Raw genomic sequence first — 23,561 nt, 5'->3', positions numbered from 1 at the left:
CTTCATGGCCATCAAATCATCAATCTCACACCCGTGTCTTTATATTCCGCATCTTGCTTGATCCTCACATGCAAGGGAAGCAAGTTTACTAGCCCACAGTGTGAAGTAGTACTTCCTGTTTTTCGGATTCAAATTTACCTCACATAAAACTTCATCGGATGCCTGTTGTTTGTGAACATTTCCAAATTTACTTTACCCAGATCACTTGACTTCAGTCTTATTCCATATCATCTTCTTTTTAAATCAATGTTTAGGTCTATCTTAATGTCAGAGTCGCCTATTCTTTTGATCATTTTTCTCCTAAATAATTTTTGGTATGATAAGTGCCAAATGATTACTCAAAGTCTAAAAACACCTCAACTGTAATGGAGTACACTATACTCACATCCTTGCAGGTGTCCTGTTTCCTCATTTTCCCAAACCAATCAGACCTTAAACAATGGGACATATATAAGGAGCTGTATTTCATCAGTGTACTCACACTGAGTCAGTCTTGCAGTGACCTTCACGTCCCTGTCTCTTGAGGCTATATCTATGCTTCATACTCCAGTCTCTTGGTAGTCCCAAGCATGGGCATTTGTATTCCTGGCCTCTGTTCAAACGGCCTCCTGATGCTGACTCACCAGCCCAATATTAGCCTAGGAAACAGGCCTTTCTACTCCTGTCCAAGCTAATAGCACAGTTCGATTCTTCTGTGACTTTGTTTCACAGGTTTAGTTTGCCTTCTATTCTTCTTTCTCCTTCAAAAGGTATCTACCAGCATTGGATCTACTTTCCAAATTTAAGTCTTCACATATTCCTTTTGAAAATAAAAATTCTTTAGCTAAAAATTTATCTAATATACTACCCCCTACCCTGAATCCATGCCATACTTTGGGTCTGCCAGGACTCTGTATCTTGGCCCATTTTCACCTGATCACGATGGAGCTCTGATTAATACAATGCTAACTTTTACCCATGTATATATTTAATTCCCTTTAAAAGCCTTAACAGATTAGTCAAGCATGGTTCTTTTTTGTTAGAGATTATGGTGAGTAATCTGGGCAACAATTTCTTACCCTTTATTATAGATCAGTGCTTCTTGAATTTAATGTTCTGTTAAAATCAGATTCTGATCCAGCAGGTCTTAGGAGGAGCCCATGATTATACATTTCTAACCAGCTTCCAAGTGATGCTCTGATGTTGGTCTGCAGAGTACATGGTTATAGACTTCATCATGAATAGCAGTGAAACTCATGAGATTTCTAGACATTATTGGGGTTCTCCTAGGAATTTTCTTAAGAGGTGAAAGTCACACTGTACCTGCAGTATGCTGGTATAGCCAACGTTCATGTATTGGCCAGCAGTTCCCCCATTTCACCCATAAGTTCACTTAAAACTCTTCAGCATTTGTATCACTGGGCCCCAGCTTCCCCACCCACCTCCACAGTCTGTCAATTAAACATGGTTCACATTATTCATATTGTTATCCATTAGATATACTTAATCCTTTAGTTTCAAGGGAAAATGTGTGAATATGATGAACTCTCTCTCCAATTAACACCCCCTGCAATCTTTCTTCATAAAATCTACAAATTAAACTACTCCTCTATCTTTAGTTATCGAATATGAGGGCTGGGGGTTTGGGGCAAATTTTGCTAATAAACAGAATTTATTTAAAATGAGAACTAGCAATTTAAAAAAATCTTTATTTCTAAACTAGAAGATAAAACGTTAAAATGTAATCACTGAGTGCTAAATGCCAAAGAGTAATAGTCATCTACCCATTACCCTTATATCATAGCAATGTAGGAGGTATCCTTTTCTTTACAAACATCTTTCTCTTTACACAGATTGAGTTTTAAGTCAATAGCAATACATTAAGAGTTGAAAGCAGCCTCTAGAGGAAAGGCAGAATTGGGGTTGTATGTCTGAATGACACATGTTCCAAAGCCAGGTCTAAATAACTTCCTGATTCACTATTATATTTTCTATGCCTCTTTCCTCACTAATAAGTTATATAATCAAGACAATCTATGTTCTTTCTACTCCTACTTCCAATATTCAAGGTTTATGGAAACCATGCACTGAAACTGACTAGACTCAGACCCTCAGAGATGAAGTGAAATCTTAATTACTTAATTAGTGGCTCAGTGGGAGCTAGGGCACCAAACAGGGATTTGTAGAGTATCAGAGGAGTCTGTGGGACATGGGGAAAGTAGATCCCCAGGATCATTCCTTACACTTGGAGAATCTGGGGGCATGTAACAGGCTAAGATGTACTAGGGTGGAGGGAAGGTACAATGTAACCATTCATTCATTCAGTACTCTGCAAACTATGAGGTGCTAAGGGAGACAGCAGAGAATGAGTCAGGTAGCTTCTCCTTCATGGGGCCTATATTCTATGTTACCTAGATCCAGCCTTCTCCTTGGGTTTCCTTAAGTAATCTTACTACTTAACTATTATAGAACTTACGATTTACACTAGAATTCATAAACTCAAATGCCTAAAAGGCCAGGCAGGTAAATCAGAGTTGATTTAAGACCATAGGACATGGTAACATTTGGCAAATTCTGGCCTAAAGGCAATGAAATTTTTGAAAAAAAATTTAGTATCTTGAGGTAAGAGTCCATACCTGGAGACTTTATGGTCTAGATTTCTGTAAACAGATCCAATTTCAGGTAAATTTTTAACAAAGACAAATTATTAAATATATAATAAACATGACTTCTATCTTTAAACCTTGTTTCATGAAAATAAATTCACAAATTTATCCAATCAGTCTTGTGATCTATTTTTGATCCAAAAAAAAAAAAAAACACTTAGTGGAAAAGTATAAAGAAATGTCTAGAAACTTTGGGTTCTAGTCCTCTTTTTCATGACTTTCTATCTGGTCTAGGACAAACTGTAATCTTCCTGAAACTTCTCTCAGGATCATTTTGAGATTCTCAGGAGATGTATGTTTAGGTGTTGTATTTTGGGAAGGAGATAACACAGCAATTAGTGACTTAAAAATTGGACAGTGGGATGCAGAATCCACAGAGACGGCTCTGATTGTGAAGAATCTGACAGTTAAAGGAGGAATGTGTCTAAGCTTGGGCTTAGACATGTACCACAGACTAGGTGGTTTAAACAACAGAAATTTATTTTTCACAGCCTGGAGCCTAGAAGTTTCAAGGTGCCAGCATGGTCCAGTTCTGGTAAGGGCTCTCTTCCTGGCTTGTAGATGGCCACCTTTTCACTGTGTCCTCACATGGTTGTGGGGGGCGGGGGGAGAGAGAGCAAGGCAATAATCCCATTGTAAGGGCCCCACCCTGATAACCTCATCTAAACCTAATTATCCTCAAAGGCCCAATCAATCTCCAAATACCATCGCACTGGGAGTTAGGGCTTCAACATGAGAATTTAGAGGCACACAATTCAGTCCACAGCATTTCTCCCCTGGTTCCCAAAATTCATATCCTTCTCACATGCAAAATATTTACATTCATTCCATCCCACAGCCCTAAAAGTCTTAATTCATTCCAGCAACAACTCTAAAAAGTCCAAAAGCTTATCTAAATGTCATCTAAATCTGATATGGGTGAGATGCAAGATTCTTCATGAGGTAAGATTCCTGTCCAGCTGTGAACCTGTAAAACCAGACAAGTTATGTGCTTCCAAAATATAATGGTGGGACAGGTATAGGATAGACATTCCCATTCCAAAAGAAGAAATCAGAAGGAAGAAAGGGGTGAGGGGACCCAAGGAAGTCCAAAACCTAGTAAGACATAGATCTTAAGGCTCAAGAAGTATCCTTTTTGGCTCTATGTCCCACTTTCCAGGCCCACTGGGGTGGAAGTGTCACCCCCATGGCTCTGTGGGGTAGCCTTTGGCTCTGTGGGATACCACCCCCAAGGCTCCTGGTAGAGGCCAAAAGCCTTGTTGAAACTGAAGTTGTGGCCCTGATGATCTCTGAATCACCTTTGGGGGTTATTTCTCCCTCTTCTTGAAGAATAATGCACGTTCACAGCCAAATAGCTCTATCATCCCATCCTGTCAGATCCGAAAAGTCCAACAGTCTTTCCTCATTTCATCCTGTCTTCTTCTCCCGGAGTTAAAAGTGGCAGAGTTTTTGCTCATAGAATCCCATAAGCTACTTATCAAGTGATTGTTCAGCCACACTCTTAGCGTTCTTTCCAGAACAAACTTTCTCTCTTTTTTTTTTTTTTTTTTTTGCAACATGGATAGGCTGAGAATTTTCCAAATCTTCAAATTCTGGTTCCTTTTTGCTTAACACTTCCTCTCTCCCCTTTGCATTTCACTAAAAGCAGTTAGAAAAAAAACAAGCTGCTCCACCAACGCTTTGCTTAGAAATCTCCTCAGCTAAATATTTGATTTCACTGCTTACAATTCTTCCTTCCACACAACACTAGAACATAGTGCAGCCAAGTTCTTTACCATTTTATGACAAGAATTGCCTTTCCTCTAGTTTCCAATAAACTGTTCCTCATTTCCATCTGCATTCTCACCAGAATCACCTTTAATGTTCATATTTCTAGCCTCTACCCATTACCCAGTTACAAAGCTGCTTCCACATGTTTAGGTATTTACCACAGAACCCCACTCCTGGTACCAAAATCTTAGTCAGCTTGGGCTACCATAAAAAAATACGATGGGGGAGGGGGAGGGGTCAGGGAGAGCAAGCTCTCTGGTGTCTTTTCTCATAAGGGCACCAATCCCATCACAAGGGACCTACTCTCTGACCTCATCTAAACCTAATTATCAATATCTCCCAAAGGCCCCATCTCCAAATACCATCAATACTGGGGATTAGTGCTTCAAGATATGGATTTTGGGAGGACACAATTCAGTCAATAGTACAGTAGCTCAGCATGTCTCTCATAGGTTGGGTAGCAGAACACAACTAGTTTCCCCAGGAGGTTGAGGGAGGAGGGCAGAAGAGAAGGAATTAAAGAAGACTCTTTGAGTTGGTGTAGTATACCAAAGGAATGCAGATTTCAGCAAGAGATTTTTCTGTTGGGGATTCTGATGACCACTTCATTTTCATAAGCTCAAGATGTGGCTATATGACACTTCAAATTCTTTGAAGTAATGAAAACATGAATACAACTTTTATAAAAACATTATGAGAAAGACTCAGGATTCTTCAGAGAACTTTGAAGCAATTTTAGAAAACAGATCCAGGCTAAATTTCACTCATTCTCTTTGAAACAGAACCCTGTGACTGGGTCCGAATAACACTAAAATAAAGGTCTAACAGCTGGGGCTAGCAGTGGGAGTTGGACTAGGAAAGGACAAGTGTGATATGGAAATATGGCAAAGCCAAGAGAGAATTAATTACCTGCCAGGCACTCTTTTCATGTCTAGACTTAAATGTTTAATGGGTTTAGAAGTCATTAAAACAGCCAGATGTGCTGTAGCTTGTGTTCAAGATACATGGTAAGGTCTCTGATGTGATAAGGACAAACAGAGTAGGGTAGGCTACATGATGTTGAAGGGGCTTTCCAATGCTAAATAGGAAGGATGTGACACTTTCTGGAGATTAAATGCTGCTTCTAGATGAGGATGATGACCCCCTTTTTTTTTTTTTTAATTTTTGGCTGTGTTGGGTCTTCGTTGCTGCATGTGGGCTTTCTCTAGTTGCAGAGAGTGGGGTCTACTCTTCGTTGTGGTGTGAGGGCTTCTCATTGCAGTGGTTTCTCTTGTTGCAGAGCACGGGCTCTAGGTGCACAGGCTTCAATAGTTGCAGCACACGGGCTCAGTAGTTGTGGCTCATGGGCTCTAGAGTGCAGGCTCAGTAGTTGTGGTGCATGGGCTTAGCTGTTCCACGGCATGTGGGATCTTCCCAGGCCAGGGCTCGAACCCTTGTCCCCTACACTGGCAGGCGGATTCTTAACCACTGCGCCACCAGGGAAGCCGATGATGGCCCTTTTCTAACATGACCAAGGGGAAAGAGGCTCAGTAGGGCCAGCTTCCAGAGACCAGAAAGAAGAAATGATTAAGCTGGCATCATTCATTCAAATGAACTCAGAGAGGCCACCTAGGGCTGTAAGAGTAGGGAAGAGGAGTAAACAAGGGCTTCAGGGAGAAAATGGTTAAAATAACAAAAAACTTAAAATAGTGGAGGAAAGGAACTAGGTATCTAGTAAACAGAAGGAAAGAGAGAGCTCCTGCTGAGAAAAAGGATACCAGATTTATTTGAGTTCCTCAGAAAAGGAAAGAAATGAGAAAGAGACCCTTTCAGGAATTTAAAGGAAGAAAGAGTGGAGAAGAAAAAAATCCACTGAGAAATCACTAAGAAATAGAAAATCAATAATACTAGTTAGCACTGAAAATGATCTTCCCAATTTCAAAACATCTTGTCAGTGTATTCACAGTTACCAGCACAGCTCCTGGCATATAAGAGATAACACACTAAATATTTGTGGAGTGAAAGAATGTTACTGAGTCCTCACAACAACCCTGCAACTGGGGAATATAGAACTCAAGATTAACACGGCGAAATATGACAAAATATGTATGTGCAATATAAAAAGAATAAAATCTAGAATATGGGAGAGACAGACTAGCTACAATTTAGAACATGGACAAACTTTAGACTTGTGAAGCACTCGAAATTACATGAAAATTTTGCTTCCATTTTTCTAGTGAGAGGCTTCAGAGCTTTTATTAAGAATTTCAATATGAGTTTATGAGCAATTGATGTATTATTAGGTTAATTATTAAACTGTGTTGAGAAAGGACAGGTGGGAATTTATACACACATGTATATATTCTTACTATTAGCTTAATAAGTTCAAATGAAAATGAGTGCAAAAACAAAAAATTTCATACCTAAGTTATAGTTTTATGTGTATTTACATACTACCTGAATTATCTTTTGGACACGTCTGATTACAAGGTAAACAACACCTCAAAGATTCAGACCAACACTGCCACTTTGCTATTCTCTTTATATCCTACTCCTCCCCCCGACCCACCTCAAGCAATTTTTAGATACATTCTTCCTAAAGCTGCCTAGCAAAGTTATGAATACAACGAAGGCACTTAACCACTTCAGGCTTTGAGTTTGGTTTCTCAATAAATGTTAAAAACACTTTCATATTGAATATATTCACTGGTAGTAATCCTTTAAACTGAAGAGTAAGCAAAATATACTCTTTCAGAGAAGTTACACATTCTAATGGAAAAACTACACAGGCATACACCATACCAATTCTGTATAAAGCTCATAAAAGTTTCCAACCTGAAACTCCCTTAGTGAAATTTACAAGAAACAAAAACTGAAACACTGAACACCGGCGTACTTACCACCCATTCACTGAAGCTTCTGCTTGGTGTTGAATTTTAAGACATTACTTTTCTCTAATTACGAAAACAAACTTGTGTACACATATTTGTTACTGTTACTTAACCGGCTCTCCTACCCTTTAAACTAGGCAGAGAATTGAAACCCACTAAAACCCACTAAAAGAATTACACTTTGGTGTGTTCTTTAAAAAAGTATTTTAAATTATTACTGTTACCAGAAAGCCCCAGAATGGAATCAAATGAGCCCTAAGGCGAAGCAGAAACTACAGAGGAGGAAGAAAAAAATCTGTATGAGAGCAATTAAACTAAAGCGCAGTCCTTGAACCCCTAAACATCCAGGGATCGGGTATACGTTTTTTTCCCTTCTTTCGGGGTTGGGGTTGGGGGGAGTGCGGGTTAAGCAGCGGTAAGAAAGACTGGACAATAAAATTCATAGGTCAATTCAAAACGCCTGGTTCAGTGAAAAACTATAGAGGAGAAGCACCAAAGTCCGAGTCGTATTAGGGGCTCGGCAGGTAGCTTTCTCGGGGGTAGGTACCGGGACTTCAGAGGACGGGAATGGGGGCTGGCGGAAAGGGAGTAGTGGGACAGGAATGGGGATGAAAGCAAAAACCCAGAGCAGGCCGCGTAGGCGCGGGAGAGGGCAGGCCGGCAGGGAGCCCGGGGGTGGTGAGGCGGCGGCGGCGGCGGCGGCGGAGGGTGGGGGCGCCCGGCCCCGCCCCGGGGAGGCCCGAGTGCCCGCCCGTCCCCCTTACCAGAGGGAGCAGGAAGCCCCACAGCAGGGCGGCCGCGGCGGGGGTCAGCGGTTGCTGCAGCCCCATCAGACTGCCTGGTGAGCGCCCGGCGGCGCGGCGCGAGGCGGGGCGGGCTCCGGGTCCCCTCGCGGCGCTGCTTCGGTGGCTGGGCCGGACAGGGGCGGGCGGCGGGGTTGGGCTGGGGCCGCCGCGGCTGCTGGAGCGGCCACTGCAGCGCCGACTTCCTCTTCCGGCCCCGCCCGGAGGCCGCGGAAACCCTCACGGGGCACGTGGAAGCCGGGTCCGCGCGCGCCGCCCGCCGGGCTCGCTCAGGCTCCCGGCGTTGGCGGGCACCGGCAGCGGGCCTGGGCGTGTCTCTTTCCAGCTTCGTGACCTGAACTGTTCCCCGGTCCGGGCAGGCGAAGGGACTTTTTCAAGGCCTCCTTCTTCCTAGAAGCGGCGGAGCGCCTGTTCAGTTCCCCACCAACTACCCAGGTGCTCGAGCCAAAAACCTACATGCTCTGAGTCTTAATTCACCTGCTCATCAGCAGTCCTAGGCTCTCTCACACGTATGTCCCCAAAACGCCCACCTTCTCCTAAACCGCAGTGACCACCCCCTGACCACCGTTGCTTCTCTCCTCCAAACTGGTTTCTGTTTCCACACCCCACAGCCCATTATCCACACAGCTGTACTGGAGATATCATTTTGAAAATGTAAATCAGATCATGTCACTCCCAACCACACTTAGAATAAAATCAAAGCTCTACTCTGGGACTTCCCTGGTGGCCCAGTGGTTAAGAATCCACCTGCCAATGCAGGAAACGGGTTCGAGTCCTGGTCCCAGAAGATCCCACATGCCATGAGTCCGTGTGCCATAACTACTGAAGCCCATGCGCCTAGAGCCCGTGCTCTGCAACAAGAGAAGCCACCGCAATGAGAAGCATGCCACTGCAACGAAGACCCAACACAGCCATAAATAAATTTATCTTTTAAAAAAACGGAAACACTCTACTCTGGAGGGCAAAGTTTATATAACATGGTCCGTGCCTGCTTCTCTGACCCCATCTTCACTGTTTTCCCACGCTCTCTTCAAGCCACATGGGCCGCCTTCGGTTCTTCTGGCCTTTGTACTGGTAGTCCTCCCTAATGGAACGCTCCTCTCTCTGAATACCTGGCACGCTGGCATTCACTTATTAGCTTAAATGTCACTTCCTCAGAGGGAACTTATTTATTTACTTTTTTAGTTAATTAATTAATTTATTTTTGGCTGCATTGGGTCTTCATTGCTGCGTGTGGGCTTTCTCTAGTTGCGGTGAGCGCGGGTTACTCTTCGTTGTGGTTCGTGGGCTTCTCATTGCGGTGGCTTCTCTTATTGCGGAGCTCGGGCTCTAGGTGCGCGGGCTTCAGTAGTTGTGGCACGTAGACTCAGTAGTTGTGGCTCGCAGGCTCTAGAGCGCAGGCCCAGTAGTTGTGGCACACAGGCTTAGTTGCTCCACAGCACAGTGGGATCTTCCCAGATCAGGGCTCGAACCTGTGGCCCCTGCATTTGCAGGCGGATTCTCAACCACTGTGCCACCAGGGAAGTCCTGAGGGAACTTACTGACACACCCAATCTAAAGTAGCCACCCAGTCACTTTCATATCACATGATTTAATTCTCTGCACAGCACTTTTCACTCTTACTTATTTATCTCATCGTTTATTTACGATGTAGATTCCCACTTGATAGAAAGGTGTATCTTTGCTTTGGTCACTGCTGTATCCATTACAACATTTGGCTTAAAGTTGGTCCTCAAATATTTATTGGATGAATATTCAATACCAAACACTGAATAGAATGCTGTCCCTGCCATCCCACAGCTCATGGTTTAGTGAAGGACATAAGATGTGTGAGCAAACAGTTCAGGGTGAGTAGTGACCCTTTTGTTTGCACAAGATGCTATGGGAGTATCAAAGGGACATTTTAAAGGAGTGCCAGGAAAAATTTCAACCTAAGCTGAGTCTAGAAGGCTGAGTTAATTTTAGCCAGGCAATGGGTAGGAGAAGGGGGAGACTTCCAGGAAGAATGAACCATTAGTGTCAAAGCCAAAGGTGACATTGGAGGAAATGCAAAACTTGGGCTTGGCTGAAATTATGAGTGATGATAGATGAAGTGAGAGAAGAAGGCAGAGTCCAAATCACAAATAGATTGGGGTATCCTGCTTGGAACTTTAGGCTTCGTCTAGTTGGTGATGGAAAGCACAGTGACAGACAATTTTTGTTTTAGAAAGCTCTCTGTGATGGCAGGTGGGGTGGCAGATGGATTGAAACAGGGCCAGAGTAGAAGCCAGAAGACTTGTTGGACAACAGTAGTAACCTAACCCAGGCAGGGATAGTGAGGGCCTGAACTGAGACAGTGGCAGAAGAAATGGAAAGGAGGAGGTGGTGGATCTGAAAATTCGTAGCAGAATTTGGTATAACTGAGGGTACATGAGAGATGAAGGAGAGGGATGATTCCCAGGATCCTGCCCTGGGCCCTTTATTGAGATGATCATCCCAGGAGATGGAGGAGGTGGGGGATGGGTGAGGAAGAGGAAAGAATTTTGGACTTGAGTTTGAAATGTTTGTGGGACATCCAATTGCAAATGTCTGTAGGTTGATGGCTAAGTGGGTTGGTCTGAAACTTAGTGGCACAATGAGGCCAGAACTCAGGTCTCCTGCCTGTCAATTCGAGACTCTTTTCACATTTTCTAGCTGCCTAGGGCAAGCCAGATTTCCCTTTTGTAAAATGACTGTGATTAGACAACTTCATCTCTAAATAGTCCCTTCTGTCCATAATGGCCCTTCGCCTAATGAATCTCCAAAGTGGCTCCTCAGGCTGAAGATCTCTGGTTTTCCTGTCTAGAGTTATGCCCATTTTTTCTTCCCCTCAGTAGGAGAAAATTTTGTACCTGCAGTCAAAGAACCTGTGTTATAGGCTAGTTCCTTGTGCAGTCTCTCTTTGCCTGCTTTAGTTTTCTCAGCTGAAAAATATGGACAGTAATACCTGTTCTGCCTGTCTCAGATGAGTATTGTAAAAATTACATGACTTGTAATTTGGGTATAATTACTCTGAAAATTTTTTTAAAAAGAAAAAGAGGGAGAGGAGAGGAAAAACAGAAGGCTGTGTTATCACTGTAGTCCAGTGTCAGCACTGTTTGTCATAATTCTTCTGCCAGAATTTTTTCTTCTTGGTCAAAGTCCCTGTGCATGATGAAGGAAAATGGGAGGGTTAATGGAATATTGAAAAGATTCTTATTTCATGACTTTACTGTTGGAATGGCTGTTAAAGGATATTTGGAGTATACCTCTATTACACATGAATTTCCCTGGAAGTATTAGGTAGGATAAAATTTACCTGCATAATTTTTAGTCAATATTTTTCTTCTCCAAATAAGCTATGTATAAAAACCCAATTATGGAAAGTAACTATCATTAAAGATTGTTTTAATTTCTAAATATATTTAGTTAATGGAATTTTTTCCCCAATGATAAAAGATAGAATGTTATTGGTTGTCAGAACCTTTCTATAGTCTAAGAAATGGTCAGGAACTATTGGCTTCATTTTACAAATGTGCTAGATGACAGCAGAGGAGGAGGAGCTAAAACTCAGTACTCTACCTTAGTACACTAACAGTAAGTAAACCTGTTGTTTGCTGGTAGTTCCACAGTGTTTTTTACTCAGAGGACATTGATGAAGTGTTGGTAATGAGCCCCAAAGACTTTCTTGGGCAATCTAGATCATTACTTTAGTATAGAGCAGTGATTCTCAGTCTTGATTATTTATTAGAATCACATAGGAGAGCTTAAAGGATACTGATGCCTGGGTCCCACTACTCCCCTTTCCCCATGCAGATCCTAAATTTAATTGGTCTGGATGTAGCCTGTGTATAATAATTTTTAAGGCTCCTCAGGTGATTCTAATATGCAACCGAGGTTGAGAAACTGGCTTAATCAGTGATTTTTAAAATGTGGCCTCAAGGACCAGCAGTATTGACACCACCTGGGAACTGTGAGAAGTGCAAATTCCTCCAGGCCTATAGAATCAGAAACTCTGGTTCTTCTGACTATAGAATCAGAAACAAAAGCAATTTGTGTTTTAATAAGCCCCCTAAGCAATTCTGATGCCTGCTAAAGTTTGAGAACTATTGGTTTCAGAGCAACATTCCTTAATTCTGCCTGCATATTAGAATCAGATGCAAAGTTAAAATAAAAAGCAAACCCTTTGCTCCAACACTAACCAAACTGAAAGGAAAAACAGACAAATCCACAATTACAGTTAAAGATTTCAACTCTTCTCTTTCAATAATTGAAAGAATGAGTAGGCAGAAAATCAGTAAATACAGAAGACTTGATCAACATTATCAACCAATTTGACCTAATTGGCATTTATAGAACACGCCACCCAACTTATGCATGATACACATGATTTTCAAGTGTACATGGGACCTTGACCAAAATAAACCATTTGGCCATAAAACAAGTCTCAATAAATTTAAAGTTTCCAAATCATACCAAGTATGTTCTTTGCCCACAACATAATTCAATTAGAAATTAATAACAGAAGGATACCTTGAAGATCTTCAAATAATTAGAAACGCAACACACTTTTCTAAACTTCCCATGAGCCAAAGAAGTCACAGGAATTAAGAAAATATTTTGAATTGAAGGAAAATGCAAACATGATGTGTCAAAAGTTGTGGGGTGCTTAAAAGAAATTTGTAGCACTTACAATAGAAAGGTATAAACATTTAAAATCAATGACCGGTACTTCCCTGGTGGCGCAGTGGTTAAGAACTCATCTGCCAGTGCAGGGGAGGTGGGTTCGAACCCTGGTTGGGGAAGATCCCACATGCTGTGGAGCAACTAAGCCCGCGAGCCACAACTATTGAGCCCACGTGCCACAACTACTGAAGCCCGCGCGCCTAAAGCCCGTGCTCCGCAGCAAGAGAAGCCATTGCAGTGAGAAGCCCATGCGCCACAACAAAGAGTAGCCCCCACTTGCCACAACTAGAGAAAGCCTGCATGCAGCAACGAAGACCTAACATAGCCAAAAATAAATAAATAAGTTTAAAAAATAAATAAATTGATTTATAAATAAAATCAATGACCTAAGCTTCTATCTTAAGAAACTAGAAAAGAAGAGCAAATTAAACCCAAAGGGAATGACCTAAGCTTCTATCTTAAGAAACTAGAAAAGAAGAGCAAATTAAATCCAAAGGTGAGCAGAAGAAAGGAAATTAAAATATCTGAGCAGAAATCAACAAAATAGAAAACAAACAAAAAAAGAACAATAGGAGAATTGGTGAAGCCGAAGGCTGGCTTTTTGAGAAAATTGATAAGTGTTGGGAAAACTCTAGTCAAACTGATTAGAGGAAAAAGAGAAGATCCAAATTACTAATATCAGGAACAATAAAAGGAATATTACTAAACATCCTAAAGACATTAAAAGGATAACATGTAAGTATTATGAACAACTTTATGCCAATAAATTTGACAACCTAAGTGAAATGGAGAAAGTCCTTGAAAGATAAACTACTCAAAAAGAAATAGATATTAGTGATAGATTATCTATTTAAAAATTTGAACTTGGCGAATTCCCTGGTGGTCCAGTGGTTAGGACTCCACCCTTTCACTAATGAGGACCTGGGTTCTATCCCTGATCAGGGAACTAAACTCCCATAAGCTGCATGGCGCAGGAAAAAAAAAATTAATTTGTCATCAAAAACCTTCCCACAGAGAAAACTCCAGGCTCACGTGGCTTCAAGAGTGAATTTTACCAAACATTTGAGGAAGAAATAATATCAATTCTACACAAACACTTTCCAAAACTTGATGAGGGGGTAATACTTCACAATTCATATTTTGAATCCAGCAAAATAAAAAAATGATATATCAGTTCTAATTAAGATTCATCCAAAACATGCAAGATTATTCAACATTTGTAAATTAATCAATGTACCTCACCATCTCCACACTACAAGGTCAATAATAAAAGAATCAACTGTATTTCTCTACACTAGAAATAAACATTTGGAAATTGAAATAGAAAATACCATTTACTATAACATCAAATAATATCAAATACTTAGGGATAAATTTGGCAAAGATGTGCAAGACTGAAACATCAAAAACTACAAAACATTACTGTGATCTCTTGATTATTAAGTAGTGTATTGTTTAGCCTCCATGTGTTTGTATTTTTACAGATTTTTTCCTTTGTTCATTGCAGCTCTGTTTACAATAGCTAGGACATGGAAGCAACCTAAGTGTCCATCAACAGATGAATGGATAAAGAAGTTGTGGCACATATATACAAGGGAATATTACTCAGCCCTAAAAAGAAATGAAATTGAGTTATTTGTAGTGAGGTGGATGGACCCAGAGTCTGTCATACACAGTTAAATAAGTCAGAAAGAGAAAAACAAATACCGTATGCTAACACATATATATGGAATCTAAAAAAGAAAAAAAAGGTTACGAAGAACCTAGGGGCAGGACAGGAATAAAGACACAGACATAGAGAATGGACTTGAGGACACGGGGAGGGAGAAGGGTAAGCTGGGACGAAGTGAGAGAGTGGCATGGACTTATATATACTTCCAAATGTAAAACAGATAGCTAGTATGGGGATATATGTATATGTATAGCTGATTCACTTTGTTATAAAGCAGAAACTAACACACCATTGTAAAGCAATTATACTCCAATAAAGATGTTTTTAAAAAATTACTGTGAGGTCTTAAAGGGGTCCTAAATAAATAGGGAGATACACTATGCTCATGGATTGGGAAAGTCAAAATACTGTTAGGATGTCAGTTCTGGGACTTCCCTGGTGGTGCAGTGGTTAAGAATCTGCCTGCCAGGCTTCCCAAGAAAAAAAAGAAAAGAATCTGCCTGCCGATGCAGGGGACACGGGTTCGAGCCCTGGTCCTGGAGGATACCACATGCTGTGGAGTAACTAAGCCTGCGAGCCACAACTACTGAAGCCCGCGCGCCTAGAGCCTGTGTTCCACAGCAAGAGAAGCCACTGCAATGAGAAGCCCGTGTACCACAACCAAGAGTAGACACTGCTTGACGCCACTAGAGAAAGCCGCGTGCAGCAATGAAGACCCAACACAGCCAAAAATAAATAAATAAATTTATTTTTAAAAATGTCAGTTCTTTCTAAATTGATCTTTAGAAATAATGCAATCCCAATCAAAATCACAGCCAGATTTTTGTTGTTGTTTTTGAAACTAGGATGCCAATTACAAATTTATATGGAAATACAGAAGAGCTAGAGTAGCCAAAATAATTTTGAGGAAAAGAAAGAACCAAATTGAGGACTTAAATACATGATTTCAAGACGTTTTAAAAGCTCGACAGTAATCGAGTGTGGTAGTGGATATATATATGTGTGTGTGTGTATATATATATATATATATATATACACACACACATATATACATATAGATCAATGAAAGAGCATAGAGTCTGTAATTAGACCTACACATATATAGCCAATTGATTATTGATAAAGATGTTAAGGCAATTCAATGGGGTAAGGATTATCTTTTCAACAAATAACTGGGTTATTTGGTACATGCCTCCCAAAACAAAACTTCCCCCCAAATGAAACTCAGTTCTTACCTCATGACATATTCTAAATTTAACTTGAAATAGATCATAGACCTAAATGCAAAGGCTAAAACCAAAAAATTTCCAAGAGAAAACATAGGAGAAAATCTTTTTCTCCTTTTTCTCTGCTTTTTGTTAGGCAAAGATTTCTTAAATAAAACACAAAAACCAGAAACTATAAAAGAATAAAAATTGATAAACTGGATTTCATCAAAATGAAAATTTTCTTTTCTTTGAAAGATAATGTTAAGAGAAGTAAAGGCTAGCCACAGACTGGGAGCAAATATTTGCAAAACATATCCAACATATCCAGGATATATAAGAAACTCTCATATCTCAATAATTAGAAGACAAAAAACGCAATTGAAAAAAATGAAGAAAATATTTGAAAAATATAATCTTACAAATAGTCACCAAAAGCAGATTCATCATTTCCTGGGGAGGGTATGGATGGAGGGATGGGATACGAGAGTACGTAAAGAAATTTTGGAAGATGATAGAAATATTTGTTATCTTGATTGTGGTGACGGATTCACAAATGTATATTTACATCAAAACTCGTCACACTTTCAATATGTACAGTTTACTGTAGCCATATATACCTCAAAAAAACTGTAAACACACACACACACACACACACACACACACACACACACACACACTAATAAACGATAGCAGAAAAGATTCTATGCCCAAACCTCATCCCCAAGAAATTCTAATTTATTTGGTCTGGGGTAGGGCCAGTCGTCGATATTTTAAAAGCTCCCTAGGTGATTCTACTGTGCAGCCAGAGCTGGGAATTACTGGTAGAGAGAAATCAACTCATTATTACTAGTAAACTCAGACTTTCTAGGCGCTTCCAGTAGAGGAGGCTATAGGCCAGGTCTCATTCCTTCCTTCTTCTCTAAGAGTGGGAAAAAGTATCCCACGAGTTTTCATTTAGCATTTGTGTTGTTGGGGTTGGATACATGTGTTGGTATCTATCTCTAAGCACAACTTATAGGAGACAATCCTTTTTTTTTTTTAAATTTTTTTTGTTTATTTTTGGCTGCGTTGTGTCTCCGTTGCTGCATGTGGGCTTTCTCTAGTTGTTGTGAGCGTGGGCTACTCGTCATTGTGGTGCGCAGGCTTCTCACTGCGGTGGCTTCTCTTGTTGCAGAGCACGGGCTCTCAGCGTGCGGGCTTCAGTAGTTGTGGCTCGCGGGCTCAAGAGCGCAGGCTCAGTAGCTGTGGTGCACGGGCTTAGTTGCTCCGGGGCATGTGGGATCTTCCCGGACCAGGGCTCGAACCCGTGTCCCCTGCCTTGGCAGGCGGATTCTTAACCACTGTGCTACCAGGAAGCCCAATCTTTTTTTTTTTTTAAACAGCTCTTTTGAGGTGTAATTGACATATAAGCATTGTATATGTTTAAGGTGTACAACTTAGTGCTTTGATACGTATACATTGTGAAATGATCACTACAAGCTAATTAATATATGTATCACCTCCACATAGTTACCATTTGTGTGTGTGTGTGTGTGTGTGTGTGTGAGATGAAAAAACATCATTTAAGATCTACCCTTTTAGCAAATTTCAAGTATTTAATACAGTGTTGTTAACTGTCATTACCATGCTGTATGTTAAATCTCAAGAATTTATTCATCCTGTATAATTGAAACTTTGTACCCTTTGCCCAACTTCACCCCATTTCCCCCTTCCCCCAGTCCCTGGCAACCACCATTCTCTTTTCTGCTTCTATGAGTTTGACTAATTGGATTCACATATAAGTGAAATCATGCAGTATTTGTCTTTCTGAGTCTGACCTATTTCACTTAATATAATGTCCTCTAGGTTCATCCATGTTTTTGCAAATGGCAGGATTTCCTTCCTTTTAAAGGCTAAATAATATTCCACTGTATGTGTATCTATTTTATCTATCTACCTATCTATCTAAATGTGTATGTGTGTGTATATCACATTTTAAAATCCATTCATTCACTGAAGGACATCTGAGTTACTTCCATGTCTTGGCTATTGTGAATAGTGCTGCAATGAACGTGGGAATGCAGGTATCTCTGCAAGATCCTGATTTCAATTCTTTTGTAAATATACCCAAAAGTAGGATTGCTGGTACATATAGTAGTCCTATTTTTAATTTTTTTCAAGAATCTCCGTAGTGTTTTTCATAGTGGCTTCATCATTTTACATTCTCACTAACAGTGTGCAACTGTTCCAGTTTCTCCACACTTGTTATCTTTTGGGGGTTTTTGATAATGGCCATACTAACAGATATAAAGTGATACATCAATGTGGTTTTGACTTGTATCTCCCTGATGATTAATGATGTTGAGCATCTTTTCATATACTTGTTGGCCATTTGTATGTCTTCTTTGGAGAAATGTCTGTTCAAGTCCTTTGCCCATTTTTAAATTAGCTTTTTAACTATATAGAGTTTTAGAAGTTCTTTATACATTTTGGAGATTAACCCTTTATCAGATATATAGTTAGCAAATATTTTCTCCCATTCCATAGGATGCTTTTCATCTTGTTGTTTGTTTTCTTTGCTGTGCAGAAATTTTTTAGTTTGACGTAGTCCCACTTGTTTGTTTTTGTTGCCTGTGCTTTTGGTGTCATTATCTATGAAATCATTACCAAGCCCGAAGTCGTGAAGTTTTTCCCCTATATTTTCTTCTAAGAGTTTTATAGTTTCAGGTCTTATGTTTAAGTCTTTAACCCATTTTGAGTTTATTTTTGTGCTTATAACTCTGATAGGAATAATCAATTTTGCCGCCTCAGCCTCAGTAATTATCCTGTAAGCAGATTAAAAAGCTGCTTAGTTTCCTGGTATTGTTTTTCTGTAGCAACTACGTGGCTTGGATAAACACTTTCCTTCTCTAATACCCGTTTCTGAGGTATTTATCCTTGAGCAGAACATGTGATTTGAATGCTTCCTGGGTCATAGGAGGTGACTAGGAGCAGAGACGCAAGCTGACAGCTGTGGTTTCATCACCAGATCTTCTGTTTACCTGTGCAACATATATACTGTTCTTGACGGAGCTGCCTCCCAGTTGGAGTTTTGTCAGTAAGTGAAACATAGTAGACACTTCCTACTGAGAGGCGAATTTACATATTAACTTGAATCTCAGGGCATGCAGAAGAGAAATATGCAACGGATGGAAATACTCTGAGAAAAAATTCATGAAGCTCACAGTTGTGGGGGAGCATGTGACCCAAGGTGACAGGACCAAAATGCAGGCTCTGGTCATCTTCTCTTGGGAAATCTTTGTAAGCTCTTAGCAAGGGAACTTCTTGAATGCAAAGCAATGCAAAGTTTAATAATAACGTCTTATAAACTACTTTATTATCATTTTAAAGCTCCTATTTACTTCTGGGTTAGATGATTTGTATACATTATCTAATTTAATTCATTTGAAGCAATTTTATGAGATAAATTATTGCTCCCATTTTGTAGATGAGGAAATTTAGATATCAAATTATGCATATGAAATCTCCCAGCAAGTTATGGAGCAGGAATTGAAACCCAATCAGAGAGGATTCTGGAAAGATAGCAGAGTAGGAAGCACCGGGAATCTGCCAGTTGGATTCCTATGTATATCATTGTAGGTGCTCAATAAATGTTTCCTAAATTAGTAAAATTTGTCAGTAATTAAGAAGCCTGTATTCTGGTTTTGAATATTTTGGGGTTCAACTAAAGCATCATCTCAAGTTTAAAGAAATCTAGTCTTTTGAGGAATAGCCAGATCTAATTTTTCAAACAAAATCAGTTCTTTGGATTTTGATTTGCCTGGAAAATCTGAAAGTCTCCTCACTGACTGGTAACAAGGAGGAAGAAACTTAAGTTGCATATTCAATATTAAGATTAATAATTTTGACCATTAAAACTTATTAAATCCCAGAAATTTTTTAAAGTTTTGCAACTTTCTGAACAGTTTAAATTTACCAAGTGAGTCCCTAATAATAGCTTTGATTTTTTTCCTTCCAGAACATACTTCCACACTAAAAATGAAAAGATAACCTGATACCTACATAAGATAATCTTAAAGATTATATATATTATATATATAATTTATTAATATAAAAGAATACCCATATGTGTATATATACTTTTCTTTTTTTTTTTGCTTCACGCGGGCCTCTCACTGTTGTGGCCTCTCCCGTTGCGGAGCACAGGCTCCGGACGCGCAGGCTCAGCGGCCATGGCTCACGGGCCCAGCCGCCCCGCGGCATGTGGGATCTTCCCGGACCGGGGCACGAACCCGTGTCCCCTGCATCGGCAGGTGGACTCTCAACCACTGTGCCACCAGGGAAGCCCGTATATATACTTTTGTACATATGTGTATGAATGAATTTTTTAAAGTAAACTTTCTGAAAGTGATAACCTATTGTTTTGTAAACTAGAGTTATATTGTGTTTGCTGTTGAGGCATAACAACAGGTGCTATTGTCTGTATAAATCAGTGTGAGGAGCAGTGGTTGATTTTAGATGTTTCTGGGAAAGACAAAGCCTAGCTCGCTTCCAAGCTTCCCAGGCAGAGCAGATTGACTCACATGTTGCTAAAATCCCCCTCTGGCTCCAGATGAATGAATGAATCGACACGGTATTCTTGCTTGGGCACTACAGTATTATCTATTGACATGTTGAGACTACTCTGGGCTTTTAAAACCAAAGAAGCTTATTTATAGGAGCCTCCAGATTAATAACCTATCACCCTCAGCAAGTAAATGCAACTAGATGCTCTTTGATACACAAGGATGCTTTCAAGCCTCTAAGGTGCCATACATTATACAACAGAGTACTTTCCACATGACTTTTCTGGCTCTATTTTGCTGTGATTCTATGAAATATTACCTGCTCAGAAGAAAACAGACTCAGGACTTTTTGGCTAATAGTGCAATTCAACAACAAAACTGTATTCAGCCTCTATTATGTGCAAGATGAATAAGGGATATTTTTGGTCTTAAACCAGCACCCTCCCCACTGCCAGATAAAGGATGACACAAATTCGCAAAAAGAAATTAACATTTTAAGTCAATGTTTTATCAACTGTCTGATTTAGTAGGAAGATTATTACATTCATCCCAATGTGTAGGCTGACCTCCATGAGTTATTTGCTGAAAATGCAAAGTATATAATTATATTTTCTCATTAACAAGCCTTGACAGTATTGAGCTTTTCCCCCGCCTTTCCTTGTTTTTCATTAACCTACACCTGCCATTCTGTGTCAGGTGTACATGCCAGAGATCCCCATGATAGGGCCATGTGATATTGACAGCCCAGTCTAGGGATTAGTGTGCAACCCAGTCAGCAACTGCAGCTGGTCATTTCCAGCCACTTGGATCAGCTGAGATGAGAACAATTTAAATGAAAGTGTAATTAGGGTGGTGACCCACTGTCACGAGATACAGACTTAAGGCCAGGAGTTTAAAATTCAATAACAAAAGGGTGGAGCACAGGAAACAGGAAAGAGTGAGAGCAGTATTTTACAACTTATGAAGATAAAAGAGCTCTCTATACCTTTAAATTAACTTTTTCTTCAAGTACAATACACAGACAGGAAAGCGCACGTATTGTAAGGGTACACCTCAGTTCTACACATCTGTGTATCCAGCACCTAATCAAGAAACTGAACATAACTAACTCCTGAGAAATACCTGTTGTATTTCTTTCTATCTAGTATTCGCTCCCAAGAGTAACTGCTTTCTGACTTCTTTATTTCCCCAGTGTTATTGAGATATAATTGACGGAAGTACAGCATTGTTTACCTTTAAGGTATATAATATGACGGATTGATATTTCTGTATATTGTGAAATAATTACCACAATAAGTTTAATTAATGCATACATTTCCTTACATAGTTACCTTGGGGTTTTTTGTTTGTTGTTTTGGTGGTGAGAACATTTAATATCTTCTCTCTTAGCAACTTTCAAGTATACAATACAGTATTGTTAACTATAGTTACTATGCTGAATATTAAATCCCCGGAACGAATTCATTTTATAACTGGAAGTTTGAATCTTTTGACCAACATCTCCACGTTTCCACCACCCTCCAGCCTCTGGCAACCATCAATCTACTGTTTCTATGAGTTCAACTCTTTTAGATTCTACATATAAGTTAAATCATACAGTATTTGTCTTTCTCTCCCTGACTTATTTCACTTAACATAATGCCCTCAAACTTCATGTTATCACAAATGGTAGGATTTCCTTCTTTTTTTATGGTATTGTATCATACTCCATTGTATATATATGCCATATTTTCTTTATTCATTCATGTTTTTCTTTTCTTTTTTTTTTTTTTTTGGCTGCGCTGGGTCTTCACTGCAGCATGCAGGCTTATCTAGTTGTGGTGAGTGGGCTTAGTAGTTGGGGGGCTCGGGCTCTCTAGTCTTGGCACGCGGGCTACAGAGCACGCTGCTAGCATGGGCTTAGTTGCCTCGAGGCAGGTGGGATCTTAGTTCCCCGACCAGGGATTGAACCTGCGTCCCCTGCATTGAAAGGCAGATTCTTAACCACTGGACCACGAGGGAAGTCCCTATTCATTCATCTGTTGATGGACACTTAGGTTGTTTCCATGTCTTGGCAATTCTGAATAGTGCTGCAATGGACATAGGAGTGCAGATATCTCTTCAAGATCCTGATTTCATTTCCTTCAGATATATACCCGTAAGTGGGATTGCTAGGTCATATGGTAGTTCAATTTTTAATTTTTTGATGAACTTTCTGTTGTAGAATCCATCTCTTGCTCATTTCCTGGCCCTCTGAACATTCGGTTCTCTCTTCCTGGAATACGTGTTTCCCACCACCTATGCCTTAACCTGGATAACACCCACTCCTCCGTTGGGTCTCAGTTTGGATGCCTTTTCCTCTAGAAAACAACCACCTCCCTCTAAACGTCTAATTAGGTTATCCTTCTGCATTGCCAGTTTACTCGAATATGTCCCCAGGAGACTGCGGAGAGAGGCTGCCTTATTCTCTGTGTATTCTATCTCTGGTGCTTAGTGTAGAGTGGGCACAGGTTTGGCTGGATACATTTATTTTTTACAATCTAATAAGTAATTTATCCAGTGATACACACTCATCATTTTAAGACCTAGTAAACTTTCATAAAAACAGGACATGATCTGGTTATTTTGTAATTTCTCCTCAGTTTTGATGAATACAGAAATTGAATATGCACATTTTCAAAAGGAAAATATGTTTCTTTTCAAACAGCATTCTTGAAACACAGCCTTCTACATATCCTGCTGTTTCAATGGTATTTTATACTTGTTGGTTAGAGAACTAGGACCATTGTGAAGCTAGATTCAAAACATGTCTGCAGTACTCTCAAGTCTCCACGTTCTCTGGAAAAAGAGGTGTGTTGAAGGGTTGTCAGGAGTTTTCCCACCCGAGTCTCTGTATTTTTGTTTGGATGATAGGCTGGTTTCTCCAAATTCTCTGGGCAAAGGCTAGTTTTCAGCTTTGGAAGGAATAACCTGAGTTGGAAGGTGAATGTGGATTGGGCTACCTTGACGATAAGAAGCACGTAGGGTATTTGTTAAAAATATAAATTCCCGGGACTTCCCTGGTCGCACGGTGGTTAAGAATCCGCCTGCCAATGCAAGGGACACGAGATCGAGTCCTGGTCCAGGAAGATCCCACAAGCTGTGGAGCAACTAAGCCCGCGCACCACAACTATGGAGCCCGCGTGCCTAGAGCCTGTGCTCTGCAACAAAGAGAAGCCGCCACAAAGAGAAGGCCGTGCACCGCAATGAAGAGTAGCCCCCACTCGCCGCAACTAGAGAAAGCCCATGCGCAACAATGAAGACCCAACGCAGCTTTCTCTTCGTTGCAGTGTGTGGGCTTCTCATTGTGGTGGCTTCTCTTTGTTGCAGAGCACAGGCTCTAGACAC

The 23,561-nt window shown here is 40.4% G+C and overlaps 1 protein-coding gene across 8 annotated transcripts in view; it reads right to left on the bottom strand.

Annotated features, from left to right (window-relative positions):
* Positions 1-8,243, bottom strand: part of SPPL2A (signal peptide peptidase like 2A) — a 54,218-nt gene extending 45,975 nt beyond the window's left edge. For 3 of the 8 annotated variants that reach the window (XM_055088230.1, XM_024116104.3, XM_055088231.1), the window contains exons 1-2: positions 7,295-7,942; positions 1,059-1,187 (exon numbers count right to left, since the gene is read on the bottom strand). Coding sequence is in view for 1 of the 8 variants with exons in the window: in XM_024116103.3 (XP_023971871.1) it covers positions 8,050-8,115 (66 nt within the window). In the remaining 7 variants the exon portion in view is untranslated. Of the gene's footprint in view, positions 1-1,058; positions 1,188-7,294; positions 7,944-8,049 lie in introns of those variants that run through there. The other 5 variants (XM_055088229.1, XM_055088228.1, XM_024116103.3 and 2 more) reach the window with 5 other exon arrangements.
* Between the last annotated feature and the right edge of the window lie 15,318 nt (positions 8,244-23,561).

The sequence above is a fragment of the Physeter macrocephalus genome, chromosome 11, assembly GCF_002837175.3.
Source record: "Physeter macrocephalus isolate SW-GA chromosome 11, ASM283717v5, whole genome shotgun sequence".
Classification (NCBI taxonomy): Eukaryota; Metazoa; Chordata; class Mammalia; order Artiodactyla; family Physeteridae; genus Physeter; species Physeter macrocephalus.
This window is presented reverse-complemented; position numbering and strand designations above follow the sequence as displayed.